The sequence below is a fragment of the Chanodichthys erythropterus genome, chromosome 6 (genome assembly GCF_024489055.1).
Source record: "Chanodichthys erythropterus isolate Z2021 chromosome 6, ASM2448905v1, whole genome shotgun sequence".
Taxonomy (NCBI): domain Eukaryota; kingdom Metazoa; phylum Chordata; class Actinopteri; order Cypriniformes; family Xenocyprididae; genus Chanodichthys; species Chanodichthys erythropterus.
The window spans coordinates 6453477-6473431 of record NC_090226.1 but is presented as its reverse complement, the minus strand read 5'-3'; the positions used below and the strand labels follow the sequence as shown (position 1 = coordinate 6473431).

Below are 19955 nucleotides of genomic sequence, written 5' to 3'. Positions count from 1 at the left end.
TAAAATAGAAAACTGTCATTTTAAATTGTAATAATATTTCACAATTTTTACTGTATTTTCGATCAAATAACTGCAGCCTTGGTGAGCATAAGAGGCTTCTTTCAAAAACATTAAAAAGTCTTACCAACTCCAAACATTTAAACAGTAGTGAATGGAGCTACAGCGGCAGAACATCTTCAATACATAATAACACACAAAACTAGCACATGGTTTCAGAAGTGTCATATGGACCATGTTCATGAAAGATAAAGTTGTTTTTTTTTTATCATTCTAGGAACCAGAATGGTTTAGAGAAAGAGCAGCTAAAAAAAAAAAAAACTAATTTTATGTTTGGAACAACATGAAGGTGTGCAAACAATGCCAGACTTTCCATTTTTGAATGAACTAGTCCTTTAAACGTATAGTTGCAAAAGCAGCTAATTTTAAGGGTCAGAGAAAGGATGGAAAATGAAAATGTCAAACTAAATTATAACTTCTTTTGGAGCCTGGACTAATATTCAAAGTGGACTTCAGGGGGGGAAAAAAATGATACAGAAGTGCAGAATATTTGAACCCTCTCTCAATTCCTCAAGCCAAATATGCAGAAAGCTTCTCCTGAAGAGGAGGACTCCACCGCTTCAGCAGCTTCACGCTGTAGCAGGACAGATTTGGACAGAAAGAATCACTGACTTGAAGCCAAGTTCCAGTTTTATTGCGATTATGAGAAATATAAACGACCCTCAAAAATGTAAGGATTGTAAAGAAAAAAGTTCTACATATGGTATGTGCATTCAAGCACCTCAGCTGGACTTAAAAGGTAATACAACATCGTGAAGCACGTCAAAACATCAACGTCACAGAAAGAAACCCCTCAGACTGGGCAAAGACTCCGGATATTAAACAGACAAAAATGAGCAGCAGTGTCACTGGCAAAGGCTTGAACACTTCACATGCAAAGCACCACTGAAGCCTTAAACAGCTGGCAATGACAGTTGACTTTACCGGTTGACAGTGACACACATTTCAAACCCTATTTACATGCTTGTTTTATCCATTACCATTTCAGTGACAGATGACAGTAATCATTTCACAGACTCGCTGCTCTCTTTTGCATGCTATGTAGAGATGGGAATATACTGAGGCCTATAATATAATATAATATAATATAATATAATATAATATAATATAATATAATATAATATAATATAATATAATATAATATAATATAATATAATATAATATAATATAATATAATATAATATAATATAATATAATATAATATAATCACTATTTCAACATATTTAAAGCATATATATAAAGCATTTAAAAAAGTAATTATTATGCCTGTAACAGATTAACTGTAACTTTGCAATCTTTGTATTTGCCTAATGATTCTATCCTTCTACTCATTGTGTGTATAAAAACACAAACGCACACATTTATATATAATTTTTTTCTTCTTCTTCAATTGTTCTATAAGGCTTTGGCAATTGCATATTTTGTTATGTTTTGCACAAATATGCATGTGCTCAACAATATTGATGTGTAAATATTACAACTGAATGTATAGTTAATAAACATTATGCATGAATGTATTGTTCACAATAAGATTAAGACGCATTTAAAAAATAGATAATGTGAATTTTAATATCATGCCAACTAACGTTTCCACACTGAAAAAGTGTTAACCTGACATTTTTACCTCCAAATTCTATTTCTACATTACCTAACCTATAAAAAAGACTGTTGTTGGTGTAACCTAGTCTGTCAGTTTTAGTCACCTAAATTAGTCCAATTAAATTACTTTTTTGACTGGAATAAAACCATTTAATGCAGATGTTACAACTTCAAATACAATTCCAGGTTAACTTAAAAAGAAAGCTTTGGTAAAACTTTAGTTTAGGGTCCAATTCTCACTATTATCCAGTTGCTTATATTATCATGCATATTATTAGGATATTTAGTAGTACTTATGCCTTATTCTACATGACCTTATTCTACATCCCTTAATCCTACCCAATACCTAAACTTAACAACTACCTTATTAACTATTAATAAGCAGTAATTAGGAGTTTACTGAGGCAAAATCATACCTAATCAAAACCTTTTATAGTGCTGCCAGTGGCCCATAACATTAACAACTCTTGTGTAGCCCTGCTACACATGATATAATTGAAGCCCCATGACATGATCTGTAGTCCCTCAACTTTGCTGATCGCATAAACAATCAAATTGTCACGATTCAAAAGATGCAAGCCTACTTGGAGACTTTAGAAATCATTAATCAGCTGTAAAATTCTGATCTAGGCATCCCTAACATATCAAGCTACTGTAAGTTTCTCCCATGATGACTAGGGCTTTTTTTCAAAACAGCAGCCTTGAGGACATGGTTAGCTAACTACTGACAGGTTTCATCTTTAAGGAGAATCAGTCCCTTTTCCACCACACAAAAGTAAAATCACAGCTCAATCCTGCTCCTGAAGAGCTCCATTACTATGGAGTTTATTTCCAGTTCCATCAACCATGCCTTAACCAGCTAATCAAGGTCTTCAAGTTCAGCAGAAAATGACAGACGTGTGTGTTACTGCAGGAACTAAACTCTGCAAAAGGAGCACATTTAAATGAGCTTTCTCTCAAAAGACAAATGCATCACATTCTAATTTGCACTATATTGAATATAACACCATCTCTGATCTTTCTATTTTGCCAAAATTGGGTGAGACATCATTCAAGTGAAAACACAAATAGACAACAGCACTTTTATATAGCACATTTTAAAAGTGTTACAAAGGCAACAGGGATTTCCATTCTGTCTCCTATTCAACAACTATCTTGCTTCAAAGAAAAACCATAACCCAGGGTGAGGCTCTTTAGAAAAACGTGGCTGCAAAATGAAATTACGTTGGTTATTGCGCATATCGCTGCATTTCAGACATGAAATGTATTGAAAATACTGTACCACCTCACTAAACCATACCCTAAACCTAACCGATAGTGTTGACAAAATCATTTGTGAGATAAAAACACAACCATGCCATTTTAGCTTGCTTCTGAAAGTCTTTTATCATGATTTGTGTTTCATGGGACTCAAGCACTTCACATCACAAGTGCCATGCTTTACCAGGTGAGGTACTGAGCAAGTTTACTATGTCAGAAAAGCCATACATATAGAGCTGGTTATATGATGTAAACGTAAAAGTGTATTACTTTGCAAACCATGCACTAATGGTAAAAGTGTTTTGAAGTCATGACATAGCATTGTGCAAGGAACTACTTGGAAAAAATCTGGGAAAACTTGAGAAAATGAATAAAAGTTGTTTTACAGCCACTAGTGTTCATTTCAGCTTGAAAAACTGCAGTGAACTGTATGTATAGGTATGTTTCTAGAGTTTTGAAGGAGTTTTGGAAGCACGTTTTTTCAATGAGACCAGTCTGATAAACAAGTGTGAGTGTGCTAAAAGTGGCATGGCCAAAGGACATCCACACAATCTCTGACAAGATGACTGGATAATAACACCACAGCACACAATAACAACAACATCACACAAAACTCCTTTAACCCCTTAACTGTCACCACCCTTTTTGAGCATATACTTGAAAATGCATGAAGTTGCTCTTAAAGACACTCAGTAGATTATTACTAAAGTGAAAACATTTTTTATTTTATACAAAATCTATATTTTACAAAATAGTTTTTACTCTAATATTGCTAGAAAATCAAAGCCATATGTCTAACCAAGTTGTGTTCCAAATTTGAAGTTGATATCACAAAAATTGAAGTTAAAATATTAAAAATAGCCACCGGGCGACACACACATTTCATGCTTTCTTTTGTAACAAATTAATACACTTCTGTCACAATATCACTTCTATCACGAAACAGTCACCAATTGTGCACAGCAAAATCTCCAGAGTTAAATCAACTCTGCTCAGAGTACATATGGTCCATCTCTAAACAGTGTTAAAATAACACTGAAGCAGAGTTAAAGTTAATGAGATAATTAAACAATTAATTAAGTGATGATTGTGCATTAGTGATGAACACCTGCTGTTAACAAGCAGAATCACTAAAGAAAAGAGAAACACAAGAACTACAACTGACTTCAGTCACAGTCTTATTAATTGCTTAATTATCTCATTAACTTTAACTCTTTTCACTGTTACTTTAACACTATTTAGAGAGGGAACATATGTACTCCGAGCAGTGTTGATTTAACTCTGGGGATTTTACTGAGTGGAACCTTGAGTCTCAGACTTTTCCGACAATATGTGCGTTTTGTCAAGATTAGAAAAAACTGATTATAAAATAGTTGAAAAAAATTTTGCAATATGAAACATGACACTGCCTACCAGGGGGAGGAGCCCGCTAAAAGTTTTTAAAGTACCATTTCAATGTTAAAGTAATAACTGATTTCAAAGTGGTTTCACAGGATGAATTGTGAGTTTTCAAAAATACTTCTGTAAAACACCCCAGAGTCTGCAGTTATTGAGACATAATTGTGGCCTTACCTCGAAACTTCTTAGGAGGGTTGTTTAGGTCCCCAGATTCTGGTTGCACCACACAGCGGTCATCCACCAGACTGCAGAGATGAGAGACATGAGTCAGAGAACTTCTCTGGAGGAACTGGCAGCATATTGAGTATCTCCATTTTAATACATCTATTTTTCACATTTTCTGCACTGATTGTGGGGGAAAGGGACTTCGGAGCTCAGAGAGGGGGAATATATTAAGGACTTTTGCACAGGAGTTTATGCAAATTTTTGTACAATAAAATGCTCTACAGAATGAGAATGTTCCTGCCTCTACTTTATGCATATATGAAAATATATGAAAATATATATATATATATAATATATATATGAATGACTGCTCAAAAAGACAGCCCATTGCTCAAGGTAAATTGGTTAGAAATACGGTTAGAAATATTGGGTAGGGTTGTTTTTTCTTCAATTAAATTTCTCTTACATGTGAAGTACTGGAGTATTAGCATTCAGAAAGTCTGAAAGAGAAACGATTAGCAAATCAAGAGGTTTTTGTGTTTCCTGAAAGGTTTATCTGCTTAAATGTACGAGCCACTGTGTTATCTTTTCCACTTGTTAAGAGCAAATGTATTCAATTTATGCAGATTAAATCATTCAGTGATAATGTAATGACACCAAAATTTGCCTCTCATTATACTTTCTCCATATCTCTACAAGCCAGAATGAGTCACTGGAAATCTAACTCTTATTGGCTATGTTCACACAGCAGCAAATACATATCTGTTCAGTTATGAAACATTATAACCAAAGTGAGTCAGCTGAGCCTATATGAACAGAACTGTTATGGTTGCCAACTTCTCTCAAATTAAAAAAAATAACAGAAAATAGGGATATGAGGTGGTCAGAATACAAGACACAATTCCTGTTTGGGTTTGGGCGGAGGAGGAAACACATGAAAAAAGGAACCAGTAAGTTCTGGACCACATTTGTGGATGAATTGGGAGGATGAACAGGAATTGGGAGGATGAACGGGAATTGGGAATGTACAAAATGCCAAACAAAACTATATGCTTAATTTATCAATAATCAATATCTGTAGCAATATAGACTATATCTGGTAACATTCATGTAAATTTTCAAAAGTGAAAATCCAGTAAAACTCTCTGACTGTAAGCAACTTTAATTCTGGTATATATATACACCAGCTTAAAGTTGCTAACAGTTATTTATACTGTGTGTATATACGTGACCCTGGACCACAAAACCAGTCATAAGGGTAAATTTTTTAATTATATAAAATTATGTAAATAAGCTGAATAAATAAGCTTACCACTGATGTATGGTTTGTTAGGATAGCACAATATTTGTTCGAGATACAACTATTTGAAAATCTGGAAACTGAGGGTGCAAAAAAAATCAAAATATTGAGAAAATTGTGCCGCTCTGTATTAGAGCCTTTATAGTACATTTGCACAATGAAAGAATATTAATAGCCTGTCTTGTTTTGTCCTACCTATAATATGTTGTTGCTTCATTAAAAACCTGCGCTATACATTTAAAAGAAATGTCTTTTAATTATATTTGTGTGTGTGTGTTTGTGTGTGTGTGTGTGTGTGTGTGTGTGTGTGTGTGTGTGTGTGTGTGTGTGTGTGTGTGTGTGTGTGTGTGTGTGTGTGTGTGTGTGTGTGTGTGTGTGTGTGTGTGTGTGTGTGTGTGTGTGTATGTATTCCTTGTTTATCAGTTTTTTGACATTACACATTTTAGCACAGAACTAAAATACTCTCTTGACTGTTGTCATGTCATAAGATGTCATTAGATTACTGTGTGAATTTTTTATTTGTTGATGTCCCAATCAGGGTTCAGGATGTGACATTTTAAAATAAATGTTTGTTATATATTTTGGTTGCAGTTGTGAGTTAATAAAAATGTAACTGGTTGTGTAAAATAGGCTCAAAATATCGAAATATTGATCGAATCGTATCATAATCGTATCACAGAACTTTTTGAGGTATCGGAAAATATCAAATCGCTGGCTATGAGAATCGATATTGTATCGAATCATGATGAACTGTCCGATTTACACCCCTAGTGTTTAAACTAACTGTGGGACACAATATGTAGGCAGCCAACTAGGGTTTTACAACACAATAATTGTGTATAGTTTCTGTACAAGAAGTCTAAAAGTATTCAGAGGCTTCAAAACACTGAATACTGTCAAAGTTATTCAAATGAACCAGCAACAAGTCTATACGCGATTTGCATCCAGCTGTCATCCATTCACCATAAATGAATTTCACACTCTCCAGGGACTAATGGACAGGTGGCTTCGGCCTTTGGTCCGGTTGTACCTGACTGACGCAGCCACACACGCACCACAACTGCCAGTTCTCATCACATCGCCGTTGTGTCCTTTCTGGTTCCCTGTGCCCAGCTGCAGGCCAGGTGGCTCATTATCCCATCCCTGCTAAGGTCGCTCGGTAGCACCGAGACAAACACTACACACTGCATATGCCAGTGTGGCTAAAAATAGCCGTTGCTCACGAGCATGTGCGCATGGTAGAAAGGCAGAGAAAGTGATTACAAGGCACAACAACTGCACAACAGTTTCTTGACAAACGAGATCTGTCAACATTCTTGTTCTTCAAAGCCTCACGCTTGCTTTTGTTGCCATGGATGGGTGGGTGACGTGGGGTAGTGATGTGTGCGATCACATCACGCAGGCTGGCAAAGGGGGGCTGATTGCCAGGAGGTGGCAGGGTGTGATTAAGAAAAGACGCCACAATCTCATTTCCAGGGGAAGGACATGAAAAGGGCAGCGTTGAGACTTGGCTCAATTTCGGCAAGGAACGCTGGAGCAGAATACAGAAAAGCAAACGGGGGAGGCCACAACTACTGCCATTTTTTAGCAACGTTTTGTCCTGTATTAATACCATTTTATTATTCTACTTTCTGTAACTGGTGGGTTGCTGTCCAAAATAGGCCACAGGTCTTTTCTGATAGAGGCATAGAAAGTGGGAAAATATAATACTACATTGAAATATTAAAATGCAATATGGAATTTCAAGGGTAAAAATACAGTAATTTCAATAAGAATCTGCGCAATCATGAGTTTCGCATAAAGTTTCGCCCCCCTGCTGCCCCTGTCCAGCCCTGGCCCATTGTTAAAGTTGACCTCACTTAAATCATAAAACTAATTTATCTTCCTTGACATTTGATTAAATAGAAATTAAGGGTGTAACGGTACACATATTTGTCCAGTGTCTCATGTGTACATGACGAATACAGCGTTATAGCCTAACCACCAATAATCGCAATAAGCTCCGCGTTTTGTTACTTTCGATAAGAAACAAAGTGTCATCTTTCAAAGTCTGTCCATTTTATCCTAAAATTCAAACAAAAAATTCCATTTTGACGGTCTTTAAAGGTGCCGTAGAACGTCTTTTTAAAAGATGTAATATAAGTCTAAGGTGTCCCCTGAATGTGTCTGTGAAGTTTCAGCTCAAAATACCCCATAGATTTTTTTTAATTCATTTTTTAACTGCCTATTTTGGGGCATCATTAAATATGCGCCGATTCAGGCTGCGGCCCCTTTAAATTCTCGTGCTCCCCGCCCCCGGAGCTCGCAACTGCCTTAAACAGCATAAACAAAGTTCACACAGCTAATATAACCCCCAAAATGGATCTTTACAAAGTGTTCGTCTAATCGTGCAAGTATGGTATTTATTTGGATGTTTACATTTGATTCTGAATGAGTTTGATAGTGCTCCGTGGCTAAAGCTAACATTACACACTGTTGGAGAGATTTATAAAGAATGAAGTTGTATTTATACATTATACAGACTGCAAGTGTTTAATTATGAAAATAACGACGGCTCTTGTCTCCGTGAATACAGTAAGAAACGATGGTAACTTTAACCACATTTAACAGTACATTAGCAACATGCTAACGAAACATTTATAAAGACCATTTACAAATATCACTAAAAATATCATGATATCATGGATCATGTCAGTTATTATTGCTCCATCTGCCATTTTTTGCTATTGTCCTTGCTTGTTTACCTAGTCTCAGATCCAGATGTTTTGCCCTTGTCTAATGCCTTGAACATGAGCTAGCATATGCAAATATTGGGGGCGTGCATATTAATGATCCCGACTGTTGCGTAACAGTCGGTGTTGTATTGAGATTCGCCTGTTCTTCTGAGGTCTTTTAAACAAATTAGATTTATATAAGAAGGAGGAGACAATGGAGTTTGAGACTCACTGTATGTCATTTCCATGTACTGAACTCTTGTTATTTAACTATGCCAAGATAAATTCAATTTTTAATTCTCGGGCACCTTTAATGTGGCATGACCGATCACTGTATAGGTGCCTCAGTTCAAGCGGCAGCCACTGTGAAAATGACTACATCTCAACAATGAGTTGAAATAAAAACATAATTTTATAATTAGATTTAGAAGTTAATGCAAAAACTGCCTTATGTGCTGTTTAAGCAATTTTATGTTTAGCTCCCCCCACCCTCCACCCCCCGTACCAAACCATGCCTTCAAAACCGAGGTATGCACCGAAACGTCATTTTTGTGTACCATTACACCTCTAATTGCTAATTTCACCAAAATTTCGAAATGTTACTGCACCTAAACTGTACATATTAGCATAGCAAAATAAATCAGATTTAATTTCTTCATTAAATATATTTTTATATATATATATATATATATATATATATACACTCCTGAACAAAATCTTAAGACCAGGGGAAACATTACAAGTATTCGCAATTTGCGCTTTTGGATCATAAACAGGTTGTAAGTACTGCTTTAAAATGCCAAAAGAAGAAACAGGAACAAGAGACAAAAAATAGAGAGTAGGCAATTTATTGAAAACTGCATTTAAACTCAAAAGGCTGTTCATCAGCTGATCAAAAGTTTAAGACCTTAGCCCAAAAAAACCCCACAACAGAACTAAAAGTGTCAAAAAAGGACTCAGTATTGAGTATCCCCACTGTTCTTGTTGATCACTTCAAACATTTGTTTGGGCATGCTTGATGTGACTGTTTCCAGGAAGCTGGTGGGAACGTTGCTCCATGTGGGGAAGATGGCTTCACGAAGGGCATCCATGGTCTGGAACTGAGGTTCATTTTGTAAACTTCCCTTGCCATCCATCCCCAAACATTCTCAATGGGATTTAGATCAGGGGAACACACAGGATGGTCCAAAAGAGCTCTAAGAGGAGTCTTTCGTCAGGCAGGCATTGTGAACGGCAGCGTTGTCCTGTTGAAAGACCCAGTCATTACCACACAGACGAGGGCCATCAGTCAAGAAGGATGCCCGCTGCAACATGTCCACATAACCAGCCACCGTTTGATGCCCCGCGCAACCTGAAGCTCCATTTTTCCATTGAAGGAAAAAGCACCCCAGATCACGATGGAGCCTCCTCCACTGTGCCGCATAGAAAACACCTCCAGTGGGAACTCCTTGTCATGCCGGTAGTGTTGGAAGCCACCAGGACCATCCAGGCTATTTTTTTTTTCTTGTCAGAACAAAACTTTCTTCCACCTTTCAATGTCCCATGTTTGGTGCTCCCTTGCAAATTCCAAACAGGCAAGTTTGTGGCATGAGAGGAGACATGGCCTTTGAAGACATTTTTTGTTCTTTAAGCCCTTCTCTCGCAGAAGCTGTCTTATGGTTATTGGGCTGCAGTCAGCATCAGTAAGGGCCTTAATTTGGGGCGAGGATTGGCCTGTGTCTTCACGGACAGCCCGTTGGATCCTCCAACTCAGTGCAGGTAAAATCTTTTAGGGTCTGCCACTTTACTTTTTTGTCCCATAACTCTCAGGATCTTATAAGAAATGTAAAATTACCGTCTTACTGTGTCCAACCTCAGCAGTGATGGCGCATTGCAAGAGCCCTTGCTTGTGCAGCTCAACAATCCTGCCACGTTCAAAGACAGAAGACCTTTTTGCCTTTGCCATCAGGAGATCAAGACAGTGTGAAGTCTGAAGGAGAATGACATAAAAGCCCTATTTTTGTGCAGATTTTTACTTTTTAAGGCTATGGTCTTAAAGTTTTGATCAGCTGCTGAACAGCCTGTTTGAGTTTAAATGCAGTTTTCAATAAATTGCATGCTCTCTATTTTTTGTCTCTTGTTCCTGTTTCTTCTTTTAGCATTTTAAAGCAGTACTTACAACCTGGTTATGATCCAATAGTGCAAAATGCGAATACTTGAAATGTTTCCCCCGGTCTTAAGATTTTGTTCAGGAGTGTATATATAGACCCCATATATATATTGACCCCATAATCTTTAATTAATTAAATATCATAACTCGATCTTCCAGTGAATCATCAGAGTTCTCTCTGGTGACGTATGCAGGACTTCTCCAATCATTTAGTCGACTAAAACTAAACCGATAATCTGTTATGCTTGGATGTACATCACGATACATAAGAAAAGATCTGTCGCTACTTCTGTTTTATCACGACATTAATGCATGAGAAAACTATTCCCATATTTCCCAATCAAATTTTATGCAAATTTTGAGAAAAAATCTAAGCAGTCTAACTTTCAAGAACCAGAATACGGACTTTTGGCTTGGACCAACATCCTAGCAACCACCTAGCAATGCCCTAGAAACCACCATTCATCATATCCTAGTGAAAATGCATCCATACTGTAATACAACTGCACAACAACAAGTATACAACATTTCTGTTACTTCTCATTTCTGAGTGCTGTAACCCTCACTTTCTTCTTCCTCTTGTTCTCCCGTATTTTCATCAAGTTCCTCTTATTTTTAAACACTGGTGTCCACATAGAGGTGACGACATGATGGTTATCTTACCCTAAAGTGCTGATAAATCCATTGGTGGACCCCTCCGCATACAGGGAGCAGATGTCCCCGATGTGGAGGAAACTGGACATTTTGTCCGACATTTTGCTCCACTTCGCGGTGTGCCTGTGGACAAGATATGAAACAGATTAAGGTGCAATAAAATCAGCATATGTCCTTATTCATCTTATTTAAACAATATATGTAGGTTATCATCAGACATGGAGATATGAAGACAATAATAGCGTAGGGCCATGGGGATGTATTCGAGAAAATGAGAATTTGCCATTTTGAGATGGCCTAGTTTTTGACAGCACAAGCATGGAATTCAAGGTCCTTCTGCTGGGTGGATAATGAGAAACGCTGTAGAAAATACAGCTGTGCTACATGCTGAAAAGACACTTAATTATGGACACATTTTTTGCAATGTATTGTCTGTACCTTTCTAAAGGGCTGAAATTGAATGCAGCATCTTGGTTCACTATAATGTCTGTATTATTCAAGGACAGCTAGTTTTTAAGTGTGACCTTTTGAGAGCTCAACAATAGAGATGTTACAGGGTCAGCAAGAGAGTGTGTCTTGACTTTGGTAAACTTTAAAGATTTGGTTCTATGTACAAACCCGATTCCAAAAAAGTTGGGACACTGTACAAATTGTGAATAAAAACAGAATGCAATGATGTGGAAGTTTCAAATTACAATATTTTATTCAGAATACAACATAGATGACAAATCAAATGTTTAAACTGAGAAAATGTATAATTTTAAGGGGAAAATAAGTTGATTTTAAATTTCATGGCATCAACACATCTCAAAAAAGTTGGGACAAGGCCATGTTTACCACTGTGTGGCATCCCATCTTCTTATTATAACAGTCTGCAAACGTCTGGGGACTGAGGAGACAAGTTGCTCAAGTTTAGGGTTTGGAGTGTTGTCCCATTCTTGTCTAATACAGGCTTCTAGCTGCTCAACTGTCTTAGGTCTTCTTTGTCAGATATTCCTCTTTATGATGCGCCAAATGTTTTCTATGGGTGAAAGATCTGCACTGCAGGCTGGCCATTTCAGTACCCGGATCCTTCTTCTACGCAGCCATGATGTTGTAATTGATGCAGTATGTGGTCTGGCATTGTCATGTTGGAAAATGCAAGGTATTCCCTGAAAGAGACGACATCTGGATGGGAGCATATGTTGTTCTAGAACTTGGATATACCTTTCAGAATTGATGGTGCCTTCCAGATGTGTAAGCTGCCCATGCCACACGCACTCATGCAACCCCATACCATCAGAGATTCTAAACTGAGCTCTGATGACAACTTGGGTTGTCCTTGTCCTCTTTAGTCCAGATGACATGGCGTCCCAGTTTTCCAAAAAGAACTTCAAATTTTGATTTGTCTGACCACAGAACAGTTTTCCACTTTGCCACAGTCCATTTTAAATGAGCCTTGGCCCAGAGAAAACGTCTGCGCTTCTGGATCATGTTTAGATATGGCTTCTTTTTTGACCTATAGAGTTTTAGCCGGCAACGGCAAATGGCACGGTGGATTGTGTTCACCGACAATGTTTTCTGGAAGTATTCCTGAGCCCATGTTGTGATTTCCATTACAGTAGCATTCCTGTATGTGATGCAGTGCCGTCTAAGGGCCCGAAGATCACGGGCATCCAGTATGGTTTTCCGGCCTTGACCCTTACGCACAGAGATTGTTCCAGATTCTCTGAATCTTTGGATGATGTTATGCACTGTAGATGATGATAACTTCAAACTCTTTGCAATTTTTCTCTGAGAAACTCCTTTCTGATATCGCTCCACTATTTGTCGCCGCAGCATTGCAGAGACACTGAGAGACACTGCCACTCTGAGAGGCTCTTTTTATACCCAATCATGTTGCCAATTGACCTAATAAGTTGCAAATTGGTCCTCCAGCTGTTCCTTATATGTACATTTAACTTTTCCGGCCTCTTATTGCTACCTGTCCCAACTTTTTTGGAATGTGTAGCTCTCATGAAATCCAAAATGAGCCAATATTTGGCATGACATTTCAAAATGTCTCACTTTCAACATTTGATATGTTATATGTATTATATTGTGAATAAAATGTAAGTTTATGAGATTTGTAAATTATTGCATTCCTTTTTTATTCACAATTTGTACAGTGTCCCAACGTTTTTGGAATCGGGTTTGTATTATGCTCTATTGTATGCATTATATATGATTGTTGCTGACTGAAACATTGATAATACATTAAAATGATGCACAGAAGATTATAAGTCAAATGAAATGTGTCATATGAAATGTGTCATATGAAATATATGACACATTTATTATGATAGTCTTAAAGAATATGTTACAATGGGTTGTAACATTTTTATTTAAAGAAAAAGTTTAATGAAATATCATTATGAGAAAAAAATGTAAAATTATATGAATCACATATTTGATAAATAACATATTATATATTGTTGCAGATATATTTTAAAATAGTTAAATGTAATGTATAATTAAATTAAATATATATATATATATATATATATATATTTTTTTTTTTTTTTTTTTTTTTTTGTGGGACAAGCATTGAAATTATTAGCAATACATATAACTAAAAGCACACACACCTCCTCTGTAAACGTACACTGAGTCAATGCTACAGTCAGCTGGAGATAAAGTCTACGGTTCAATCAATGGCAGATGAGACCAGAGAACATCAATAAGGAACAGACTGCACAGATGCTCAACATATATCAGAGTAATACAAACAAATACAGTGTTGACATTGTTGGGATAATATATCCCTTTATCTTAACTGACAGTTTATGCACTATTGGAAAAGAACTTAACTTTGTTTTCTTTGCCTGATTACAAAGACTAATAATTATTATTTGAACAGTAAACATGCTCTACCTAATATCCAGTGATAACCCACATCATGCCCTCAAGCTCTGTTTGAATTTCAAATATTACCCGATTGAACAACGCAGATGTTTACTTTATTTTATTACACAGCTTTCTGGAATTCTGATTGGTCAATCATGATATTAAGCGGTCAGATGTTTCTAAAAAATGAATGTAGCCCAAGGCAACGCTGTATAACTGACCACTCTTCCTGGAAACCTGTTTTTTCATGTTCTGTCCTGCTACATCTCAACATGAAAGATAATAAAATAATACTCTGTTCAATATTTCATATCCATTTATTTATTTACCTGATATGTAGCAGGATAGTCAAGTGATAAAAGACCCTGTTGGGGTGTGTTTGTGATAATGACTGCCTGACTGTACATTATCCCTTACTTAATGACTGAAATAAAGTTGATAGGTACTGCAATGACATCCGTGCAGGAACAATAATAATTCATTACAGGCCTACTATAACAATAAATGCCTAAATTAACAGCAAACCACAGAAATACCTGCACAATACTCCGTATTTTCCAAAATGATAAACATCTCAACCATATTTGTTCCAGCTGTTTCTGGCATAGCCTACATAGTCCTTAAGAAGATGTAACTTTCCTGTCAAGCTAAACGAATGGTATTCAGAAATCTTTTAAGTTCCAAATTGAAAAGTTAAACATTATATTTGGCCTGTTAAAGGAAACAGTGAATGTGTAGCTGGAATGACAGATGTATGTGGGCTGTCCCTGAAACACCGAGTCGAATAGTGTGGGGTTTTAAATGTGGAGGCCGAACTTACCTGACTATACCAACTACAGTTTCTCTGTGTGAAAAAACAAAGTTTTACACAGACATACACAGATGAGACATCCACCTTGACGTTGTATGTACGCTGAGATCAAACGCTTAGTTTGACAGGTGATAATAAACAGCCAATCAGAATTCAGCAGCCTCGAAATGAACAACGCATCTATTACAAAACAAACCGCTTCATTGCATAAACACCAACGCAGAAAGACACTATGAACACTAATATACTCTAAACCCGACGGCTGAATAATGTCTTTTAAATGAGTGTATCCACTGCCTCGGTGATGTCTGAGGTCCACCTGCCTCCTTCAGCTGCACTTGACACGGTTACATTGAATCGTTCTAAAAACTGTTACATTGTCACCGCGACAACATCAATCAGCTCATCGAACGCCTTCACTGATACAGCATAACACGCTGTCAAACTTCCGTTCTGCTCTCACTGATGGATGCATCAGTCATACATCCACTGACTGCCTGATGTCCCTTTCGCAGTACAGTAATAGCAAGAGTTCAGCCGAACTTTACCTTCTTCAGAAGGAGACCGTGTCGGGAATAAAACACTGGCGATGTGCTCAGCGGCAAAACTGCTCCAGCTGGGGTTCCTCGTATAATTCCATGATATGCGAAAGTCTCCCAATTGAAAATCGCGGCGTCTAGCTGCCAGTTGGATTTTGTCCGCACTTGTCCGCTTTCTCACCACCTCCACATGAGCCCTGAAGCTCCGCCCCTTAACTGAACGCGCATCAGGAGTGAGAGATGATGGGTAATGGAGTTCTGAAGCTCTACAGACAGACAGACAGACAGACAGACAGACAGACAGATAGATAGATAGATAGATAGATAGATAGATAGATAGATAGATAGATAGATAGATAGATAGATAGATAGATAGATAGATAGATAGATAGATAGATAGATAGATAGATAGATAGATAGATAGATAGATAGATAGATAGTCAAAAACAGGCATACAGTATATTCTTTCTTTTTCTATTGGCCAACAGTGTCTTTAAAAGGAATGGGGGAGGAGCTTATGAGGTCATGAGGTCACCGACTGTCAAAAACAGAAGGAGCTGTTTCAGGTGAAGTGTATTTTGTTTAACAGTATTAATTGAAGTGTATAAATCCTCATTATTATTGCGATATGTAATTATGGCATTCTGAAATCCGAGCTTAGAAAGTCTAGAAAAATGCACAGAATTTAAGAAACATAATACTTGACTGAGTCATGACGAATAATGCATACTTACCCTTAAGAATCCAGCAAAACGGGTTTGGATCAGGTTAAACTCGTGGCATCATGGACTACTTCCCATGTCCTTCAATTCTGGTTTTCATAAGCACTTTTTAAAAGTCTGACCCACAAATCAAGTTGGTGATCTACTTTTTTTCTTTTTTTGCATTTGGCCTACTAAAAACAGTCCTCATGTTCATCCATCGAACTGGAACACATTTTTGATGTGCTTTGGCACTGGCTTTTAACAGTGTTCCCTTGATAGACGCCTCTATTTTGAATATACTCTGGGTTGTTTATGAAATACACCAAACTCACTTGCGAATGCACTTGGTTGCTATAGATAACTGCAGCTTGTTTTAATTGTATTGATATATTTTTTAATGGGTCGTTATTAATACTGATGGGTCAAGTGTGCATTAAAGTGGTTGGGTTGTTACAGGTATCAGTTTTGGTTAATGCAAAGCATCAGTGGACCACAAGACTGTATCCAAAAGCTGAACAGACAGTACTGTATATATTAGAGGACATCAGCGTATGTCTGCGTATGTTTGCATCTTTGCATACATTGGATGTGATGCAAACATATTGTCTATTTTTTAATGACAGCAAATCTTTCATTGTCTATCCCAATGCTGTGCATGCTGTTGTGACAGAACAGAAAGAAATTCATTTAAAAAAATAGTAAAATATTTTTTTATTCTATTTATACCATATATTTGTTCTCATTCATTATGCATGTTATTTCGGTGCTCTGTGGCACATAACAGACTGACAACCATTTTCAGCAACAAAGTCAGCAGAAGTCATTCAGTTTTAATGAGAGTTGGTGATTTTCTGCAACATGAGCAACAGAAACTGCTGGAAACACAATGTGGGAATATAGTTGAGAAAAGGTTAACTTTATGCAAATGACATACAGCATTATTATAAAAATGTCGTTTGGAAAAATGCAATAATAATCTTACTCATGATACGAAGTATTCAATCTGCCCTGATGGAATTTATATACAAACTTTCCCTTGCATAATGTGTTTATCTCATTTATACTACCGTTTAAAAGTTTGAGGTCAATAAGATTTTTTTCTTTGTTTTTTGAAAACTGAAATTGAAATTTATTGAGCAAAGAAGCATGAAATTGATCAAAACTGACAAGGAAATGTTTAGAATTTTACAAAAGATTTCTATTTCAAAAGAATGCTGTTCTTTTGAACTTTCTATTCATCAAAGAATTCTAAGAAAAAATTTATATCCCGGTTTCCTCAAAAATATTAAGCAGCACAGCTGTTTATTTAACATTGATAATAATAAGAAATGTTTCTTGAGCAGCAAATCAGCATATTAGAATGATTTCTGAAGGATCATGTGACACTAAAGACTGGAGTAATGATGCTGAAATAATTCACAGGAATGAATTACATTTTAAATAGAAAACAGTTATTTTAAAGGGGACCTATAATGCCCCTTTTACAAGATGTAATATAAGTCTCTGGTGTCCCCATAATGTGTCTTTGAAGTCTCAGCTCAAAATACCCCACAGATCATTTATTATAGCTTGTCAAATTTGCCCCTATTTGGATGAGAGCAAAAACACATGTGTGTTCCTTTAAATGCAAATGAGCTGCTGCTCCAGAAGAGGGCGGAGCTTTAACAGCTCACATTTCGGTTGCTCAACATCAACAAAGCTAGACGATCTCATGCAGCCAAAATAAGGATTGTCAATAATGGTGTTAAGCCTTATATTGTTCAAACCGGAGTCGGACACTGATGGAGAGACTCAGGAAGAAGTTACAACGTTTAGAATGAAACTGGACATGTCTGAATGGTTAGTGGATAAATTTATGTAGTTGCTGTGAAGTTGATTCAACTCATTAACTAGCATGTGTTGTCATGTTAATCTATTGTGTGTGAATTGACCCTCGTTTTTGAAGCAGTCTGGTGTAAAATGACAGCAACACTCTACTACAACAACTCTTCCTCTTCTCTAAAGCAGCCCAACATGGCCTCACCCCCTTTGCTGCGGGTTCTTGGGGGCGGGGTTTATGTAAATTTTCATGTTTGTGATGTCACCAACCCGGGAAGAAGCTCGTTGTAGTCCCTACCAGCCGTTTGTTGTAGTCCTTAAAAAGCACTTTCCGTAAAAGAAAATATCTCCCTTTGCACTGAACTTTGAGCGTCGTAACTTTGCAGATGTTGTTTATGCTCAAACAGCAACATTACACACTAACTAAAGCTAAAAAAGTGAAATCATAATCATTGTAATTTCACAATAGTACTGATTTACTGTATTTTTGATCACATAAATGAGCATAAAATAATTATTTCAAAGTAAAAAAAAAACCCTAGCCTTTGAATAGTAGTGTATGATCTGATTTTTAATCAGCACTCTTCACCAGAGCAGCATCCCCAAAATTGCCTTCCTGCTTGCCCAGCACAGCTATATCACTCACAGAAAGGTACATCACCTAGCAACCCGGTGTGCACTCACACCATGAGAGTGATGTTTATTCCTGACAACGCACACACAGACACAATAGAGGCTCTTGTGCTTGTCATTCATCATGTGCTGTATTCTGAACAGCAGGATGAGTAAGAGGGGCCATGAGTGTGGGCTGGCTCAGGTCATTGTTATCATACAAAGTTGTGCGTCTTGCGTTGGGCTCTCACCTTATTCTCCACGTGTGTGCGTTTGTGTGGAGTGAAAGAGAGCATAGAGCGAGCCTTTGAGATGGAAATATCAGTAGCTACAGCTGCTCGAACCAAAAGCAGCCATACGACCCGTTCCTTTGATCTGTTGATGGATGCAACAGTTAACCCATGAAAAACATCAATCATCTGTGGAGAGACAACTATAAAATGTGACAGATGTCATTCTAAAACAGCACAAATAGAATTGATGTGTTTAATATACTTTCAGACCAAAGGCTCAGTCAAGACTACAGTCTATTTCCTATTTCATACTACAGGTTGATAATTACTTCAACTACTAGTTGACATGGTATTTGTACCATTAAAGGGAGTTATATTCCTCGGAATAGCCACTGTTGCTCAGTCTTTGGATTGAATCCAGTAACAAATTTTAGCTGATTTGAATGGACAGCTTGGTCTGTGTTCAGGCCCTCGGGGTCTCGTCTGGGTTTCAAAGGATCTCCAGCTAGGAGAGAAAGAGTAAACGAATCAGAAATTCACTGCCGTTTTTTATAGAAATTAATGATTGTTGTTGAATGGTTTGTAATTATGTTGTGTCGTACCAGGCTCAAGTGGAAATATAATTGAAATGGTTCCTTACCGTTCTTAGATCCATTCAGCCCGACAGTGGAAAAGAGACATTTTTGAGATCTCTGTGGACATTACTGGGGTCGTACTTCTTCTAATAGAGAAGTATGAATCTTCAGCAAACATGTCCATTTCATCTCATTATTGTATAGGAGAAACATTTAAGATTTCATTTCATTTTTTCTTCTTATGCGTCAATCAAAATGTCTGTAAAGAGTGATCTAAAACATGGAGGAACAGCCTGGGCTAGTTTACGATCTGTAAATTGATTGCTGGCTGCAAGACAAAAATAAAATTAACCAGCCAATGAGGAGGAAACAGCCATTGTTTGTCGTGGATGATGCGATTAAGGCTCATAATGAGCTGCACATTATCTTAGAGGACGACAAACATTGAGGCTGCCTTTTAAACTGACCCTTCTGACTCTCATACAGTTTATGAATTATAAGA

General features: G+C 37.1%; 1 protein-coding gene across 7 annotated transcripts in view; it reads right to left on the bottom strand.

The window, feature by feature from the left end:
* Positions 1–15656, bottom strand: part of itpr1b (inositol 1,4,5-trisphosphate receptor, type 1b) — a 163042-nt gene extending 147386 nt beyond the window's left edge. For 6 of the 7 annotated variants that reach the window (XM_067387904.1, XM_067387899.1, XM_067387901.1 and 3 more), the window contains exons 1-3: positions 15521–15656; positions 11306–11419; positions 4489–4559 (exon numbers count right to left, since the gene is read on the bottom strand). In XM_067387904.1, coding sequence (XP_067244005.1) covers positions 4489–4559; positions 11306–11397 — 163 coding nt within the window. In that variant the 5' untranslated portion in view covers positions 11398–11419; positions 15521–15656. Of the gene's footprint in view, positions 1–124; positions 169–4488; positions 4560–11305; positions 11420–15520 lie in introns of those variants that run through there. The other variant, XM_067387903.1, reaches the window with a different exon arrangement.
* Between the last annotated feature and the right edge of the window lie 4299 nt (positions 15657–19955).